At 34.3% G+C, this 15,922-nt stretch overlaps 1 protein-coding gene across 1 annotated transcript; it reads left to right on the forward strand.

Moving 5' to 3' along the window:
* The first annotated feature begins 730 nt into the window (after positions 1-730).
* CCDC179 (coiled-coil domain containing 179) lies at positions 731-14,420 on the forward strand. The gene is made up of 4 exons (XM_023191547.3): positions 731-826; positions 1,725-1,769; positions 3,188-3,292; positions 13,831-14,420. Exons 1-4 carry the CDS (start codon positions 782-784, stop codon positions 13,840-13,842), a joined length of 207 nt encoding a protein of 68 aa, XP_023047315.1. The 5' UTR covers positions 731-781; the 3' UTR covers positions 13,843-14,420.
* The last annotated feature ends 1,502 nt before the right edge of the window (positions 14,421-15,922 follow it).

The raw sequence follows: 15,922 nt of genomic DNA on the forward strand, positions 1-15,922 counted from the left end.
TGTCTCTACTAAAAATACAAAAAAAAAAAAAAATTAGCCAGGCATTGTGGCGTGCGCCTGTAGTCCCGGCTACTCGGGAGGCTGAAATGGGAGAGTTGCTTGAACCCTAGAGGCAGAAGTAGCAGTGAGCTAAGATCCTGGTACTGCACTCCAGCCTGGGCGACAGAGAGAGACTCGGCAAAAAAAAAAAAAAAAAAAAAGAGAGAGAAAAATTAAATAAACAATAAATAAATTAAGGGTCACAAATATGTATTCCAACCATCTTCAAGCTTCTCCTCCCTTCACCTGGTATAGATGGATGGGAAGAAGGCAGACAGTTGCGTCAACCCAACTAGAAGTTGTGAAGGAACAACAATGAGGTGGTGGAATTGACAGAACCCTAACAATAGATAGTCTGAAGTAACAGAACATGGAGACTAAGTTAGGTATGTTAACAAATAAAAGGGGCTTTATAAAGAGAGAGACTAGAGAAATGAAGGGTAGAAAAGGTGGGAAATTGGTATTCTTCAATTTTCTGAGGAAGATGGATAGAATAGAGGGAATTATGGTAAACTGACTTCCATAATTCAAAGACACTGCAGACAACTTGAGGCCTTGCCTTCCCTGCACTGGACTGGAATACAACTGGGGAAAGGGCGGGGCCCATAGCAGGGAGGACAATAAAGAGAATTGTGATGGAACTGGGTGGGGGCAGGGTTTGAAGGCTGTGAGTGTTGGACCCCATAATCACTTGGTCCAGGACAGGCAGTAGGCGTCAGGGGGCGCCCTAAGGCTCCACGGCATGTGCCTGTACTGCTGGGACATCGAGCCTTCCCAAGTCAGCCCTGTGAGTCTGCTGGGGTCTATAACCTCACCTCTGCTACTCTGTCCTGTGCCTTGAGCTCCATGCCACTGTGGCCTTGGCCATGGTACTTCTAGCTCTTGCAAATGTGGTTTGCTGGTTGGGGTTGGGAAATTCCAGGTGATGTAGACAGACTATGTCCTGACTGCTGGAACCCCCTGAAACAAGAAAAAGCTCCAGCTACTGTGTGCTTAGAGGTCAGGTGCATCAACTGTATGTTGACTGACCCATTGACCTGCCCTAGGAGGTGGAGTGGAAATTACAGAAGTAGGGAGCAGGATAAAGTTCTCAATTGTCAGATGTGGAACAGATTTCTCTTGGGTCTTCTGGTTAAAAGATTGGATGAAAATGAGTGAAGGAAGAGGTATTTAAGGTACAATCAAGAAATAGAGGAAGTGATGAGAATCTCACTAACAGCCAAGCTCCCTGTGCTTCAGAAAACCACACGATCTCAATACATCACCAATTATTCCTAGGCTTTGAAACCAGATTGAAGACTAGATTGTTCAATGGCACCGCTGAAGCCCTGTACAAGCAGAAACATGCATTTTTCTATTTCTCGTACATTCTTTCCCTCCTAAATAATTGTTTTCTTATTTCTCATATTCTGCCTTTTATCTGTAAGATGGCTCACAGTTGGTTCTTTTTATCATAATACTGTCTCCATCTTCCACCACAATTTTTATCTTAGATGTTTTAATTCTGAACCTGCCTTTTTTTCTTTTTTCTTTTTGTTTTTTTTTAACTTGCTTCTTATAGTCGAAATGATTCATATAATACATAAATGTAAAAGTAGCATAGGCTTACTATTATAATAACTAATTTACTATTTTTTAATGACTTTTTTGTGTGTCAATGTGTTTTAATTTGGCATATTATATAGGAAGGACCAAGACAACATCATCCTTCAGAAGTCACTGAGCAGCAGGTAATGTTTAAATAAAGAACTAGGTTCTGGTTGTTTAAACATTGTGCATGTAACTTGTTCTTTATGTAGTTGTCCCTAACATAATAGAACTTGTATTAAGTAGACGCTCCGGTATATTTCTTGGGACTCTGGGATCTCATGACTACTATTGGAATGGGTCTTAACTAGAGTAAAGTAAATGACTTATGTTATTTTTTAATGTAACATTTGATACATATACAAAAACATATGTGGCAGATACAATTTATAAACTATAATATGTCTCCCATTTAAGGATTAAGATATTCAGTATTTCTGAATCCAGCTAGGGAATGCTTTTCTATTCCATCTCCTAAGACCTCTCCCAGAGGTAACCACCATCTGGAATTTTAGTTACATCAATCTCTTCCTTTTCTTTAATAGTTTGTTACATACGTGCCTCTATGAGTGCATTATTTGCTTTTGCTTGGTTTTGAACTTTATAAACATAAGATCACACAAAATTTAGTGTATGATTTACTCTTTCTTCTCAATATTATTTCCTAAGGTTTATCTATATTGCTGTATATAGTTTATTTTCACTGCTGTTCAATATTTTGTCACGGAACATATCACAGTTCATTAATCCTTTCTCTTGTTTATGGACATTGTGTTATTTTTACATTTTCCTAAAATGAATAGTACTACTGCAAACATTCTAGTACACGGCTTCTTTCCCCATGCACAAGTATGCCATTTGATTATTTAGGCAGGAATGCAATGGTTAAATCATAGGGAAAGCAAATTTTCTATTGTTAGAAAGTAGTGCCACATTGTTTTCAAAGCAATTGTTCAAGTTTATACTCCATTAGCAGTGGATTTTTTAAAAAGTTTGTTTTCAAAGCAATTGTACCAATTTATACTTCATTGGAAGTGGATAAAAAAGTTATTGTTATTCATATCCTTTTTATTCTATTACTGTATTTCATTATCTTCAAAGAATTCTAGTTTGATCTCCTAGGTCTCTGCTACTTGTAGATACCATACAATGGTGGCATAAAAATCTATGTGTGTCAGGCAACATTTCAAAGGAGTGAATAATTGTTTTCTTGCTTCCATAGAGAAAATTCCCTAGGTGTCTTTAGTAACATTATGTTTAAAGTAAAAGTAAACACACTAATCTATGTGTCTGGATCTATTTAAATGTACACAGTGGTAAGATGAGAATCAAGAATAGTCTATTTGAAAACTCTACTGATGCTCCAATGTGGTTTTCTTCACCTATGAACCACACATTTGAACAAAAGGGATTTTTCCCCCTATTTCTATGTAGTTACGTAAACCGTTTGCAGTGGTGGTATTTACCTTTTTTATTGACACAAACCAAAAACATAATCAGCATGTTATCTTTATATGTTACAAAAAAGTATGATTTTTCTTTCATTTTAATTTTTTTAAAGCTTGCAAATAAACGTATTCAGAATATGCAAAACCTAAAGAAAGAGAAGAGGAGATTGAATAAAAGGTTTGCAAGGCCTTCTCCTGTTCCAGAACCAGGACTCCTAGTAAGTATAGAGGTTTCACTAAAATTAACAGATCATTAAATGCAACTGACATCCTCATTTTAATTCATGTAATATTCACTATAAATTTTGTTTTTCCCTTTCTCTTTGAGAAATTTGTAATTTCAGTCTTAAAAGTCTTATAATCAAATTCTCATCTATTATTTAAATATCCTTTGCAGTCATCTCCTGGAGGTGATATGGTTTAATGAAAAGAGGATTATCTTTGAAACCAGGTTGTTTTGGACTCCAGTTCTTGTTTTGCCATATGTTAGATGACTACATAAAGTTAATCACTTAAATCCTTTGGCTATATATCTGAAAATTTATTGCCAAATTTAAGGTCACATTAGTTCTCTTATGTATTATCTCCTAGAAGTTTTGCAGTTCTATATGTTAAATTTAGGTCTATGATCCATAGCGAGTTAATGTTAATGAAAGGTGTCAGTGCCCGGATTATTATCATTATCATTTTCATGTAGATATCAAATTCTAGTACCATTTGTTGAAAAGACTATCTTTTCTCTATTGTATTGCCTTTGCTTCCATATCAAAGGTTTATTGACTATATATTTGTGTGGGTTTATTTCTGAGTCCCCTATTCTGTTTCATTGAATCCTGCTTTTCACCAATACCATACTGCCTTGAAAACTATAGATTTACAGTAAGTCTAGAAATCAGGTAGTGTCAGTCCTCTTCTGTTCTTCTCCCTCAATGTTGTGTTGGCTATTCTGGAACTTTTCCCTTTCAATATAAAATTTAGAATCAGTTTGGTGAAATCTACAAAGTAACTTGCTAGAATTTTTATTGGGATTGTGCTGGATCCAAAAAATCAGTTTGGAAATAACTGATATCTTAAACAATATTCAGTCTTCCTATAAATTAACATAGAATTTCTCCTATTTATTTAGATCATTTTTTTACCTGAGTTTTATAATTTTCCTGATCCAGATTTTATACATATTTTCTTGGATTTATGCCTAAGTATTTTATTTTTTGTTGCTAATTTAAATGGCAGGCTGTTTTACACTTTGCATTCAAACTGTTCATTGTTGGCATAAAGGAAATCAATTGAATTTTCTGTATTAAACTTACATCCTGTAACCTTACTATAATTGTTTATTACTTCCAAGAGTTTTTTTGGTTGTTTTTTATTGCTATTGTTGATTCTTTGGGATTTTCTACTTACACAGTCAGGTCATCTGTGAAGGAAGACATGGAACAATTTATTTCTTTCTTCTCAAATGGTATAACATTTATTTCCTTTTCTTGTCTTACTGTATTAGCTATGTCTTCCATTATGATGTTGAACAGAAGTGAGAAGGTACATTTTTGCCTTTTTCCTAATGTTAACTGAAAAAATATCTGGTTTCTTGCCAGTAACTATAATGTTAGGTGTAGGTATTTTAGAGATGTTCCTTATTAAGTGGAAGACATCCCTCTCTACACCTACTACTGAGAACTTTTATCATAAATTAGTATTGGATTTTGTCAAATTCTCATTATGCATTGTTGATATGATCATATGACTTTTCTCCTTTAGATTTTTGATATGATGATTTTCATTACATAATTTTTAGATGCTGAAACAGCCTTACATTCTTGGGATAAGTCTCAGATTGTGTATAATTATTTTTACACATGTTTGGATCAATTTGCTAACATTCTGTTGAGAATTTTTATATCTATGTTCATGAGAGATATTTGTCTGTCATTTTCCTTTCTTTTAATATATTTTTCTGGTTTTGGTATTAGGATAATGCTAGCCTCACAGAATGAGTCAAGATGTATTACCTCTGCTTCTATTTTCTGCAAGATATTGCAAAGAATTAGTAAAGTGTCTGTTTTAAATATTTGGTAGAATTAATCAGTGAAACCATCTGGGTCTAGTATTTTCTATTTTGAAAGATTGGTAATTATTAATTAATTTTTTAAATATATCATAATCCTATCTAGATTATCTGTGTCTCGTGTGAATTTTAGTAGACTGAATCCTTTTTAGATTTAGTCAGTTTTACCTAAGTTTTCAAGTTTATGAGCATAGAGCTGTTGGTTATATTCTTTTATTATTCTTTTAATGTTCATGGGATTGGCAGTTATGGGCTCTCTTTTATTTATAATGTTAGTAATTTGTGTCTTTTTTGGTTAGTCTGGCAAAAGTTTATCAATTTTACTAATATTTTCAAAGAATTATATTTTGGTTTCATTAATTTTCTCTATTGTATTCTGTTTTCAATTTCATAGATTTCTGCTCTAGTTTTTATGTCTTTTCTACTGCTTACTTTGGGTTTAATTTGTTCTTCTTCTTCTGGTTTCCTAAGGTGAAATCTTAGACTATTGAATATAGATCTACTTCTTTTCTAATATATTAATGCTATAAAATTTCTCTAAGCATCACTTTCACTATATCCCATAAATTTTAATAAATCATATTTTCATTTTCATTTTGTTCAGAATATTCTAAATTTCTTTTGAAACCTCTTCGTTGATCCATGTGTTAGTTATAAGTATATTCTTTATTTCCAAATATTTGAGGATTTTCCGGTTATCTTTCTTGCTATTGGTTTCTAGTTTAACTCTATTGTGGTCTGAGAACACGCTTTGTATGATTTCTATCCTTTTAAATTTGTTAATGTATATTTTAGTAACATTGAATGTGATCTGTCTTGGTGAATGTTCCATGTGTCTTGAGAAAAATGTGTATTCTACCGTTATTAAATAAAGTAACTATTAATGTCAATTAAATCCAACTGACTGATGATGCTGTTTGGTTCAAATATATTCTTACAGATTTTCTGCCTGCTAGATCTGTCAATTACTGTTAGAAGGAATTGACATTTCCAGCTATAATAGCAGATTTGTTTATTTATTCATGCACTTTTATCAGTTTTTGCCTCACATATTTTGACGTTCTGTTGTTAGGCACAAACACATTAAGGATTACTATGTAATTTTACCTCGTTATTACTATGTAATGCCCCTCTTTATCGATAATTTTCTTGCTCTGAAGTCTGGTTTGTCCGAAATTAATAATGCTACTTCAGCTTTCTTTTGATTATTGTTAGCAAGGTATATCTTTCTCCATCCCTTTGACTCTATCTGCCCTTATACTTAAAGTGAGTTTCTTGTAAACAACATACAGTTGTGTATTGTATTTTTATTTACCCTGAGTGTTTGTCTTTAAGATCATTGACATCTGAAGTGATTATTGATATAGTTGAGTTAGTATGTGCCTTATCTGTTACTGTCTTTTAGTTGTGGATGTTTTTTCTTTCATTTATGTCTTTTATTTTTCCATTCTTCTTCTGCATTCTCTAGTTTTGAGCAATTTATATTATTCAATATTCTCTCCTGTCTTAGCATATCAATTATACTTGTTTTATTTTATTTTTTAACTTTTTCTGTAGCTTCCTTTGTATTTGAACTATACATTTATAATTTATTCAAGTTCACTTTCAGATAACACTATACTACTTTATGGGTAATGCAGCTACCTTATGACACAGTATTCCCATTCCCCTTTTCTTATTCTTCATAACATTATTGTCATTTACTTCTCCATAAAATATAAAAAACACATACATTGTTGCAATTATTATTTTGAACAAATTATTGCTTAGATCAGTTAGAATAAGACAGATAAAATATTTTATTTTACCTTCTTTTTTAAATTTCATTTCTAATGCTCTTCCTTTCTTTATGTACGTCCAAGTTTCTGACTTACAACATTTTCCTTTTCTCTGAAAATTTCTTAACTATCTCTGTGTGGGCAAGTCTACTAGTAACAAATATTCCTTCCATTTTTGTTTGTCAGAGGAAGTCTTTAGTTCTTTTTCACTTTGGAAGGATACTTGCACATGATACGGAATCCTGGGTTTCTGCTCTTTTTCTTTGAACACTTTAAATATCTTACTCCATTGTCTTATTACTTGCATGATTTCTGTAAAGAAATCCTATGTAATTGTTATTCATGTTCCTATTTATGTAAGTTATCCTACCACTTTTCCCCAGCTTCTTTCAAGATTTCATTTTTGTCTGACATTTTTGCAGTTTAAATATCATATGTCTCTAGATGTAGACATTTATCTGGTGTTTATCCCGCTTTGTGTCTTATGAATGTTCTGGATCTGTGGTTTGTTGTCTATCATGAACTTTAGAAGATGCTCATCTATTTTTATGTCAATATTTATTGTTTCTCCTCCTTCTCTTCCTTCCTTTCTTCTTCCTTCTTGTTTCTTCTTCTTCCTCTTCCTCTCCTTCTTCCTTCTTTTTCTCCAATTATGTATATTTATACTTTTTGTAATTTTTGCTCAGTTTTTTAATAATGTATTCCTTTTTTTATACTTTTTTCTCTTTACTGTTAGTTTGGAAAGTTTCTATTTACATATCTTTAAGCTAATTATTTTTTTTCCTCTGAGTTCAGCCTATTAATGAGCCTATCAATGTCATGCTTCATCTCCATTAAAATATTTTAGACTTTTAGTGTTAGTTTGATTTCTTCTTGGATTTTCCACTTTGCCTTATATTGCCCATCTTTTCTTGCATCATGTCCACTTTTCTATTAGAACTTAGCATTTTTGTCATAATTATTGTAAGTTCCTAGTCTGATAATTCTAAAATATCTGCTATTATCTGAGTCTGGATCTGACTGATGCTTACTTTTTCACTTCAGATTGTTTCTGCCCTTTAGTGTGTCCCATCATTTTTTATTGAAAGTTGGACATGATGTATTGGGTAACAGAAACTAAGAAAGATAAGCCTGTAGTGCAGGTTTTATGCTTATCTGACTAATATTTAGGCTGCATTTTCTGTTTACTTGCAGCTGTGATATCAGAGGGTAAAATTTCCCCTGATTCAGTTTTGTCTTCCTCCTTATTTTTGGTCTTGCTAGGGACTCTTTCTTAAATAATATCTGAAGCTTGTAATTTTTTTAAGCTGGAATCCTCTGATATATATAGAAGACTAATTGATGTGTTGGTAAGTTGTAGGTGAAGAAGAGTTCCATAGCTTATGATTAGGATTCAGTCTTTAAGTGAGTCTGTATCTATAACTGCCCAATGGGCTCATTTTGCAAACTACCCAGATAGAGTCAATTATCAAGACAGGGCAATTGCAATAGAGAAAGAGTTTAATACACATGGAACCAGCTAAACAGGAAACTAGAGCTTTACTATTACTCAAATCAGCCTCTCTGAAAATTTGGAGGCTAAGCTTTTTCAAGGATAGTTTTATGGGCAGGGGCCTATGGGAACGGGCTGTTGGTTGGCTGGTTGGGAATGAAATCACAGGGATACAGAAAATGCCCCCTCATGAGATGAGTCCACTTCTGGGTGGGGACCACAAGACTAGTTGAGCTAAGAGGCTTGGGTCCATATCAGGCTGCCTAGTCATCAGAAATGCAAAAGCCTAAAAAGACATGTCAAAAGGTCAATCCTAGTTTCTACAATAGTGAATAGGGGAAGTTGCAAATCTTGTGACTTCCAGAATACTGGCTGGTAATCATTTGACTATGCCTGCATCTTAGCAGAATTCAGGCCACTCTCATCCTCCTAACCTTGTGGCCTTTCATTAGTTTTACAAAGGTGGTTTAGTTTTGGGGAAGGGCTATTATGAAACTGTAGGCCGGGCGCGGTGGCTCAAGCCTGTAATCCCAGCACTTTGGGAGGCCGAGACGGGCGGATCACGAGGTCAGGAGATCGAGACCATCCTGGCTAACACGGTGAAACCCCGTCTCTACTAAAAATACAAAAACTAGCCGGGCGAGGTGGCGGGCGCCTGTAGTCCCAGCTACTCCGGAGGCTGAGGCAGGAGAATGGCATAAACCCGGGAGGCGGAGCTTGCAGTGAGCTGAGATCCGGCCACTGCACTCCAGTCCGGGCGACAGAGCGAGACTCCGCCTCAAAAAAAAAAAAAAAAAAAAAAACTGTAAACTAAATTTCTCCTATAGTTAGCTTTGTCCATGCCCTGGAATAACCAAGGGCAGTTGGGAGGTGAAAGGCAAGATGGAGTTGGTTAGATCAGAAGTCTTTACTGTCATAATTTTTCACTGCAAGAGCAGTTTCCTATCCCTCGGATGTAAATTTCACAACTTCTTCTTTGCTATTCTCTCCATTAGGTGAGATAGGAAAGCTATAGGGAACAGGAGTTGTGTATTTCCTTTCCCCTAAGTCACTTAGAATTTGGTAAAACCCAATTTATTTAGGATCTGCTAAAACATTTTCTCTTGAGAGCATGCTCTGGTAAAGAGAACGGAGAGCTCTGAGGTATTTTTAAATGATTACTTTTCCCCTTTCACTACTAGAAGCAAAAAAAGATTGTTCTCTGATCTTTACAGTGAGATCTAGTGAGGCTCCTGGAGGTAAAATTTAGGAAACTATGGAAGCTTCCTTAAGACTGTCCTCTCTACATCCAGAGCTTTGAATTTAAGCTCATGCATACTGAACCTCCAGCCATTCATCAAATAAAGTTGACATGTTCCCACTGGTATTGGCCTTAGCAGAAGGCTTCTGTTCCTGGCAAGCTCTGATTCTCCACATCCACTTGTCTGTCTCTCTGGTTTTCAGGGCAGTAGTTTGCCCTGTGGCCTCACTTCTCTGCTGAATATAACAAGATTGATTGCTTTTCAGTTTGTTCTGCCTTTTTCTTATTGTAAGGATGGAAGGAACAAGCTCTTTATGAAAGCTCCACTTAAATCTCTTTGATCAAAATTGGTTTACTGGCCACCCCTAGCTGCAAATAAATTTAGAGACGTGAAAAATTAAACTGACTTCCTTGCTCCCCTGAAAAGAATAGAGGTACCATTAGCATGGAAGAAAGTACTTTCCTTCCTTTTTTAGACTGTGAGGATTCTCTTTCTGTAATTTCCTCCTCTCTGAGATTTTGGAGAAAATGCATACTATGAGTAAAAGTTCAACCCATTGGCTTTGTTTTCCATTTGTTTTTGCATAATGAATGGAACTTACACATTGCCATACAGAAACCCAGGACCATCAACTATACACAGTTAGTGTTTTGCCTTAAATATCAACAAATCTCTTTCCTTGCTGATATACCAGTGTTTATAATCCCAACCCCATAATCTGTGTCTCTCTTTTAAGCATTAAAATATGCCTATGCAATGTATATTTTCATCTTCCAAGTTATCTCTTAGTATAAAGTATAATAATTTGAGATATGGGAAAGAAAAGAGAATTATTCCTGAATCTACCTTTCTATAGTGCAAGACAATTGCCACCATTTCTGAACCAAGTACCTCTTGATTCATTTACACACAGTTATTGGTCACTCTTTCTATCCCTTTGTCATTTCAATATCTAGTATCATCAATCTTTTTTTCTTCCATGACTTGGCCCTTAACAAACCATCTAAGGTTTTTAATTTCAAAAGCTCTCGTTTTTAACTAAAATTAGAACTACCATTTGATCCGGAAATCCCACTACTGGGTATCTACCCAGAGGAAAATAAGTCTTTATATCAAAAAGGCACTTACACAGGCATGTTTATAGAAGTGCAGTTTGCAATTGCAAAACTGTGGAACAAGCCTAAATGCACATCAAACAACCAGTGGATAAAGAAAATCTGGTATATAGATAAAATGGAACAGCCATAAAATGGAACAAAATAATGGCATTTGCAGCAACCTGGATGAAGTTGCAGACCATTATTCTAAGTGAAGAAATTCAGGAATGGAAAATAAAATATTATGTATTCTTGATATAGTAGTTAAGAAGAAATTACTTAGGCAGATAGTGAGGGTATGGAAGTCCTTGTTAAGGTTTTCCTTTTAATGAAAAGCAGCCCCAAATCATTTTCCTTCTAACAAAGGGCAGGCTATAAAATCGAGCTGCAGACATAGATGCTGGCCATTGTGCCAATCATATTCAAAATGATAGCTCCATCTTCCCTTCTCTGCCAGCTACATGTATAGTAAGAAGCAGAGAAGATGTCAATGGCCAAGGGGAAAATTCATCTACATAATAAGATTAGGGTGAGGTAGCCAGCCTTCCCTGTATGCTGTGTAAACATCATACCTGATTGAACCAATCTGTGAGCCCTATGTAAATCAGATGCCTCCTCAAACCTGACTATAAAATCTGTGGCTTCTACCACCGGCCAGTCTTTCCTCTCAGGAATCTCCTTTCTCTCACTAGAGAGAGAGAGCTATTTTCCGGTCTCTTTCTTCCTCTTATTAAACCTCCACTCCTAAATTCCTCATGTGTGTCCGTGTCCTAAATTTTCTTGGCACGAGACAGTGAACCCTGGGTATTTACCCCAGACAACGTAGCTGCCTCTTTCTCACCTGCAAGTGGGAGCTAAGCCATGAGGTCATGAAGGCATAAGAATGATATAATGGACTTTAGGGACACATGGGGAAGGAAGGGAGGAAAGTGAGGGCTAAAAGACTATACCCAATGTATAGTCTTTATATAAATCAATATCGTGTATATGGGTCTGTGGATGAGTACAGCAAAATCTCAGAAATCACCACTAAAAAACTTATGAATATAACCAAAACCACCTGTTCCCCCCCAAAAATTGAAATAAGTTGCTATAAACTGAAAGAAAGCTCTCTCTTTTTTTCTTGAAGTGCCAGATGCTTTTTAAAGAAATATCCACAAAACTGTTCTATACCATCCATCCCACCAACTCATGTGAGATTTCAGAGACAACTGAAATGTTTCACAAACAAATAAGAATATACGAAATAAGATATATTAAATATGAAAATCCTAAGTTCACTCTGGTACTTATGTTTTCATCTCTATTAATACAAAAATTCTGGAATTGTCTTCAGAACATCCAGATACTTTTTACTGATGGTATTGGGCATTTATAAAAGCTCTGACAACTCATAAAAGAGAAAGTACACCTTCCTTCCAAGAAAGAACACTGAGGAGCTCAAAGGTCCAAAATACACACTATGCTAAAAGGCTTCTCTTCACTTTTCACAGAATGGTAATAACAAGAAGTTACTGTGAAAACCCTATTCTAGTTTTTCTTCTATATATTGACCAAGATGTATAGTATCTCCTATTTAAGCTCAGGCATTCAGTGCTTCTCAAATGTGGTCAAAAACAGTTTAATTTTGCTTTGCTTCATTTCATTTTAATTTTCAAATCATTGTGGATTGATAATTTTTAACATATACAATCACTCATAATGTCATCATAGTATCAAATTGTTACAAATGAATATAAATGTTTACTCTCAATTTCTCGATTTATCTTGCCTCAAAGTGATTATGAATATGACACACCAGAAACCATACTGCAGAGTAACACTGCTTTAATCTTTGTTGATTCTTCTCATTTTATCTTTTCATCTTATACATTTTTCAGTTTGCTTTGTTATAAGCAGTATCCCTACTATTGCCCTCTTCTCATTTTTTTTCTGCTTAAATCAATCTTTAAGAAAAAATGTGATAATAGTTTTTGTACAATTTAAATGTTTTGGGACAAAATAAAGGCCTGAATTCCTAAAAATAAGTACTTTATTTGGCAAATAAGTTGTGCCTCCCAGTAGAACAGAGGATTTGTGATGAAGTTAGAACACAGTTGTTAAAAGAAGTTTGAAAAAATATTTTTGTTTTTATTTTTATCTGCTAAACTTCTTTTTTTTTTTTTTTTTTTTCTTTTGAGACAAAGTCTTGCTCTGTTGGCCAGGCTGGAATGCAGTGGTACAACCTCTGCTCACTACAACTTCCACCTCCCGGGCTCAAGCAATTCTCCTGCCTCAGCCTCCCGAGTAGCTGGGATTACAGGCGTGTGCCATCATGCCCAGCTAATTTTTGTATTTTTAGTGGAGATGGGATTTCACCATGTTGGCCGGGCTGGTCTCAAACTCCTGACCTCAAGTAATCTACCTGTCTCAGCCTCCCAAAGTGTGGGGATTACAGGTGTAAGCCACCACGCCCGGACAATGTTTACATAATAAAACCTTTTAAAAATTATATTGTTAAGTACTTATGAATGTTAAAATTATCCTTAAATATTATTTTAAGGTTAAACTTCTGCCAATACTGATGTAGACAATTTTTTCATTTTTCTTGTCTTTTATTTGTCCCTGTTGCTGACTTTATTCTGGGTCATTTTAAAACATAAACACACTCAACAGATGCCTAAGATATGCTGCATTAGTGACTCACAGAACATAAGATTTGGAAAATAAAAGCTTTATATTAACATCTCTATCACATCTATCATGTATAGAAATGACTTTGACCTTTCTCATAACTGATATCCTCGGTTTCTACAAATTCTTTCTGCTTGCAGTATTTGTTGTATGAATTACAGAGGATTGTTCTATATCATATCCATCTTCAGATATGATTTATTTGATGTTAATGTTTTTTGTATCTGGCTTCTATCTGAATGTGATAGAAGCTTAATTCCTAGCTATTAAGGATAATTTTTTACAATACTTCTTGTATGAAATACTTTTTTCCTGAGACCATTTCCAAATCATTTATAATATATATAATCTTTCCTTATATAAATTTTAATTACATTCCTTATTCTTTGTGTATTTTAAATCTTGTCTAGTGGTCATCTTGAGAAAGCAGGAGTCTATTTGAAGGAAACCATGCTCCAGATCAAAATGTGTGGATTGTCAACATCAAGTGACATGTCATGAATTGATCATCTGAAAAACAAATGTAATACTCCACCATTTCAGGAAAATAAACGCAGTACAAGTACATAATATCCAAGCTACATGCTCTAGAATTGTATTAAATACCATATCTCACTAACATGTTTTTTTTTTCCCTGTGGTAAACTTGAAATTTGCTGCTTTTCAACAAATGATAATGATATGTGTAGGTAGGCTTTTGAAAAATATTGTTATCATGTTTAAATTTTTGCAAATGTTTTATGACATATTTAGATGTTTAGAAGTATGTTTTAGTAATAGAACACCAGATTTCCTCTGATGTATATTTATAATGGCGTACGTTTAAACAAAATGTTTAAATACTTTAAACATTTATTGTAACTAACTCCTATATTATGTGTTGCTATTGCAGATAAGCCATAGTGTAATTAAAATTCCCATTTACAGTAAAATTTGAATATTGAATTAAAATTTTACTTTTATTTATGAAATAAATGATAATTATCTCTGTCTCTCTAAAATTCTTTCTTAATTATAGTACTTAAGTAATTTATAATATGTAGATTGAATTATCACAATTATTTTATAAATTAAAAGATTACGGACTATTGGATTCACATGAACATTATATTTGGTAACCGACTTGCAATCTCTAAAATGCAATTTAAAGTGAGGTACAGAGAATTCTACTATTGGAAATGATGAAAGTACTGTAATTATGCTTCTAAAATAAGCAACTAGAAAATAGGACAAAATACTGAAAACAATGGTTTCCCAGAAATGGAACAAAAGTGAGAAGGACTGTGATTTCTGAGACAAGAGAAATAAACGAGAGGAATCTATAATTATCCATTTACTGCCTGGAGGAGCATTCCAGATCATCGTCCAGGGAAAAGGATTATAAGTAGAGCACAGTAGTAATCCTGAGTTGAAGGTGAGTTGATGAACAGAAATAAAAATTCAGGGAGTCTGAAGAAGCTGGAAGTTGTAGGGAAGGGTTCCACAGTAAGAAGAACTTTGCAGATGTGCATATTGCTCATGTTGAGTCTTTGCTCATTGGTAAGCTGCATGTGCACAGAATGAAACTGAAAAAGGTCACATCATTTTATTCTTTCTGTTCTCCACAATGCCAGGTAGTAAAGAACTGGTTAGTGATAAGCTAAACAATCCTCAGCATTCACACCTCCAGAGGTAGATGTTTGAATTTTGGCCAGTGAGGATGGAGAGTCCTTGTTGTTCAAACAGGGCATTTAGTAGAGAGACCACAAGAGTCATGTATTAGTAGTAGTGGTAAATTACCTGTAACATAAAGATGACTCTAGGCCTAGCCTAAGGATGCTTAAAAACTTGTTTGAAAAACATCAGACTTATCTGCAAGTAACTGCCCACCGGCACAAACACTACAAAATCCAGGTATTTAACATACACGATGTCTAGTATACAATAATAAATTTCTAGGCATGCCAAAAAGCAGGAAAACAAAACACATGATTGGGGGAAGATAAAATCAATAGAAACAGAAATAGAAATGAAAAAGATAGAATTAGAAAAAATTAATTTAAACAAATATTACAAGTACGTTAACTATGCTCAGTAATTAAAAAAAAATGAACCAAAAGAGAGGAATGAAATATTTAAAAAAGAAGTAAATGTGACTTTTAAAAATACCAAAAATTCAAAAATTCACTAAATTAAATTAACACTATATTAAATACAAATAAAGAAGTCACAAAAATTGAAGATATAATAAATATAGCAAGAAAAATCCAAACTGAAGCAAAGATAAAAAAAGAGTGGGAAAATGACTAGTTCTTCACTGACTTGTGAGACTATATCAACTGGTCTAACATATAAATAACTGAGTATGTCAGAATGAGTTGGGATGAGAATTTCAAAACCATTTTGTGTTAGTCTGTTCTCACACTGCTAATAAAGATATAGCCAAGTATGGGTAATTTATAAAGAAAAGAGGTTTAATGGACTCACAGTTCCACATGGCTGGGGAGGCCTCACAATCATGGT

The sequence above is a fragment of the Piliocolobus tephrosceles genome, chromosome 13, assembly GCF_002776525.5.
Source record: "Piliocolobus tephrosceles isolate RC106 chromosome 13, ASM277652v3, whole genome shotgun sequence".
Classification (NCBI taxonomy): domain Eukaryota; kingdom Metazoa; phylum Chordata; class Mammalia; order Primates; family Cercopithecidae; genus Piliocolobus; species Piliocolobus tephrosceles.

Excerpts from the sequence above, each read along its gene's own strand:
- CCDC179 (XM_023191547.3), top strand. The coding sequence starts at position 782 with ATGTGCCTGTACTGCTGGGACATCGAGCCTTCCCAAGTCAGCCCT. Across the intron at positions 827-1,724 it reads AGCCTTCCCAAGTCAGCCCT|GAAGGACCAAGACAACATCA; the intron begins GTGAGTCTGCTG and ends CATATTATATAG. Across the intron at positions 1,770-3,187 it reads CAGAAGTCACTGAGCAGCAG|CTTGCAAATAAACGTATTCA; the intron begins GTAATGTTTAAA and ends ATTTTTTTAAAG.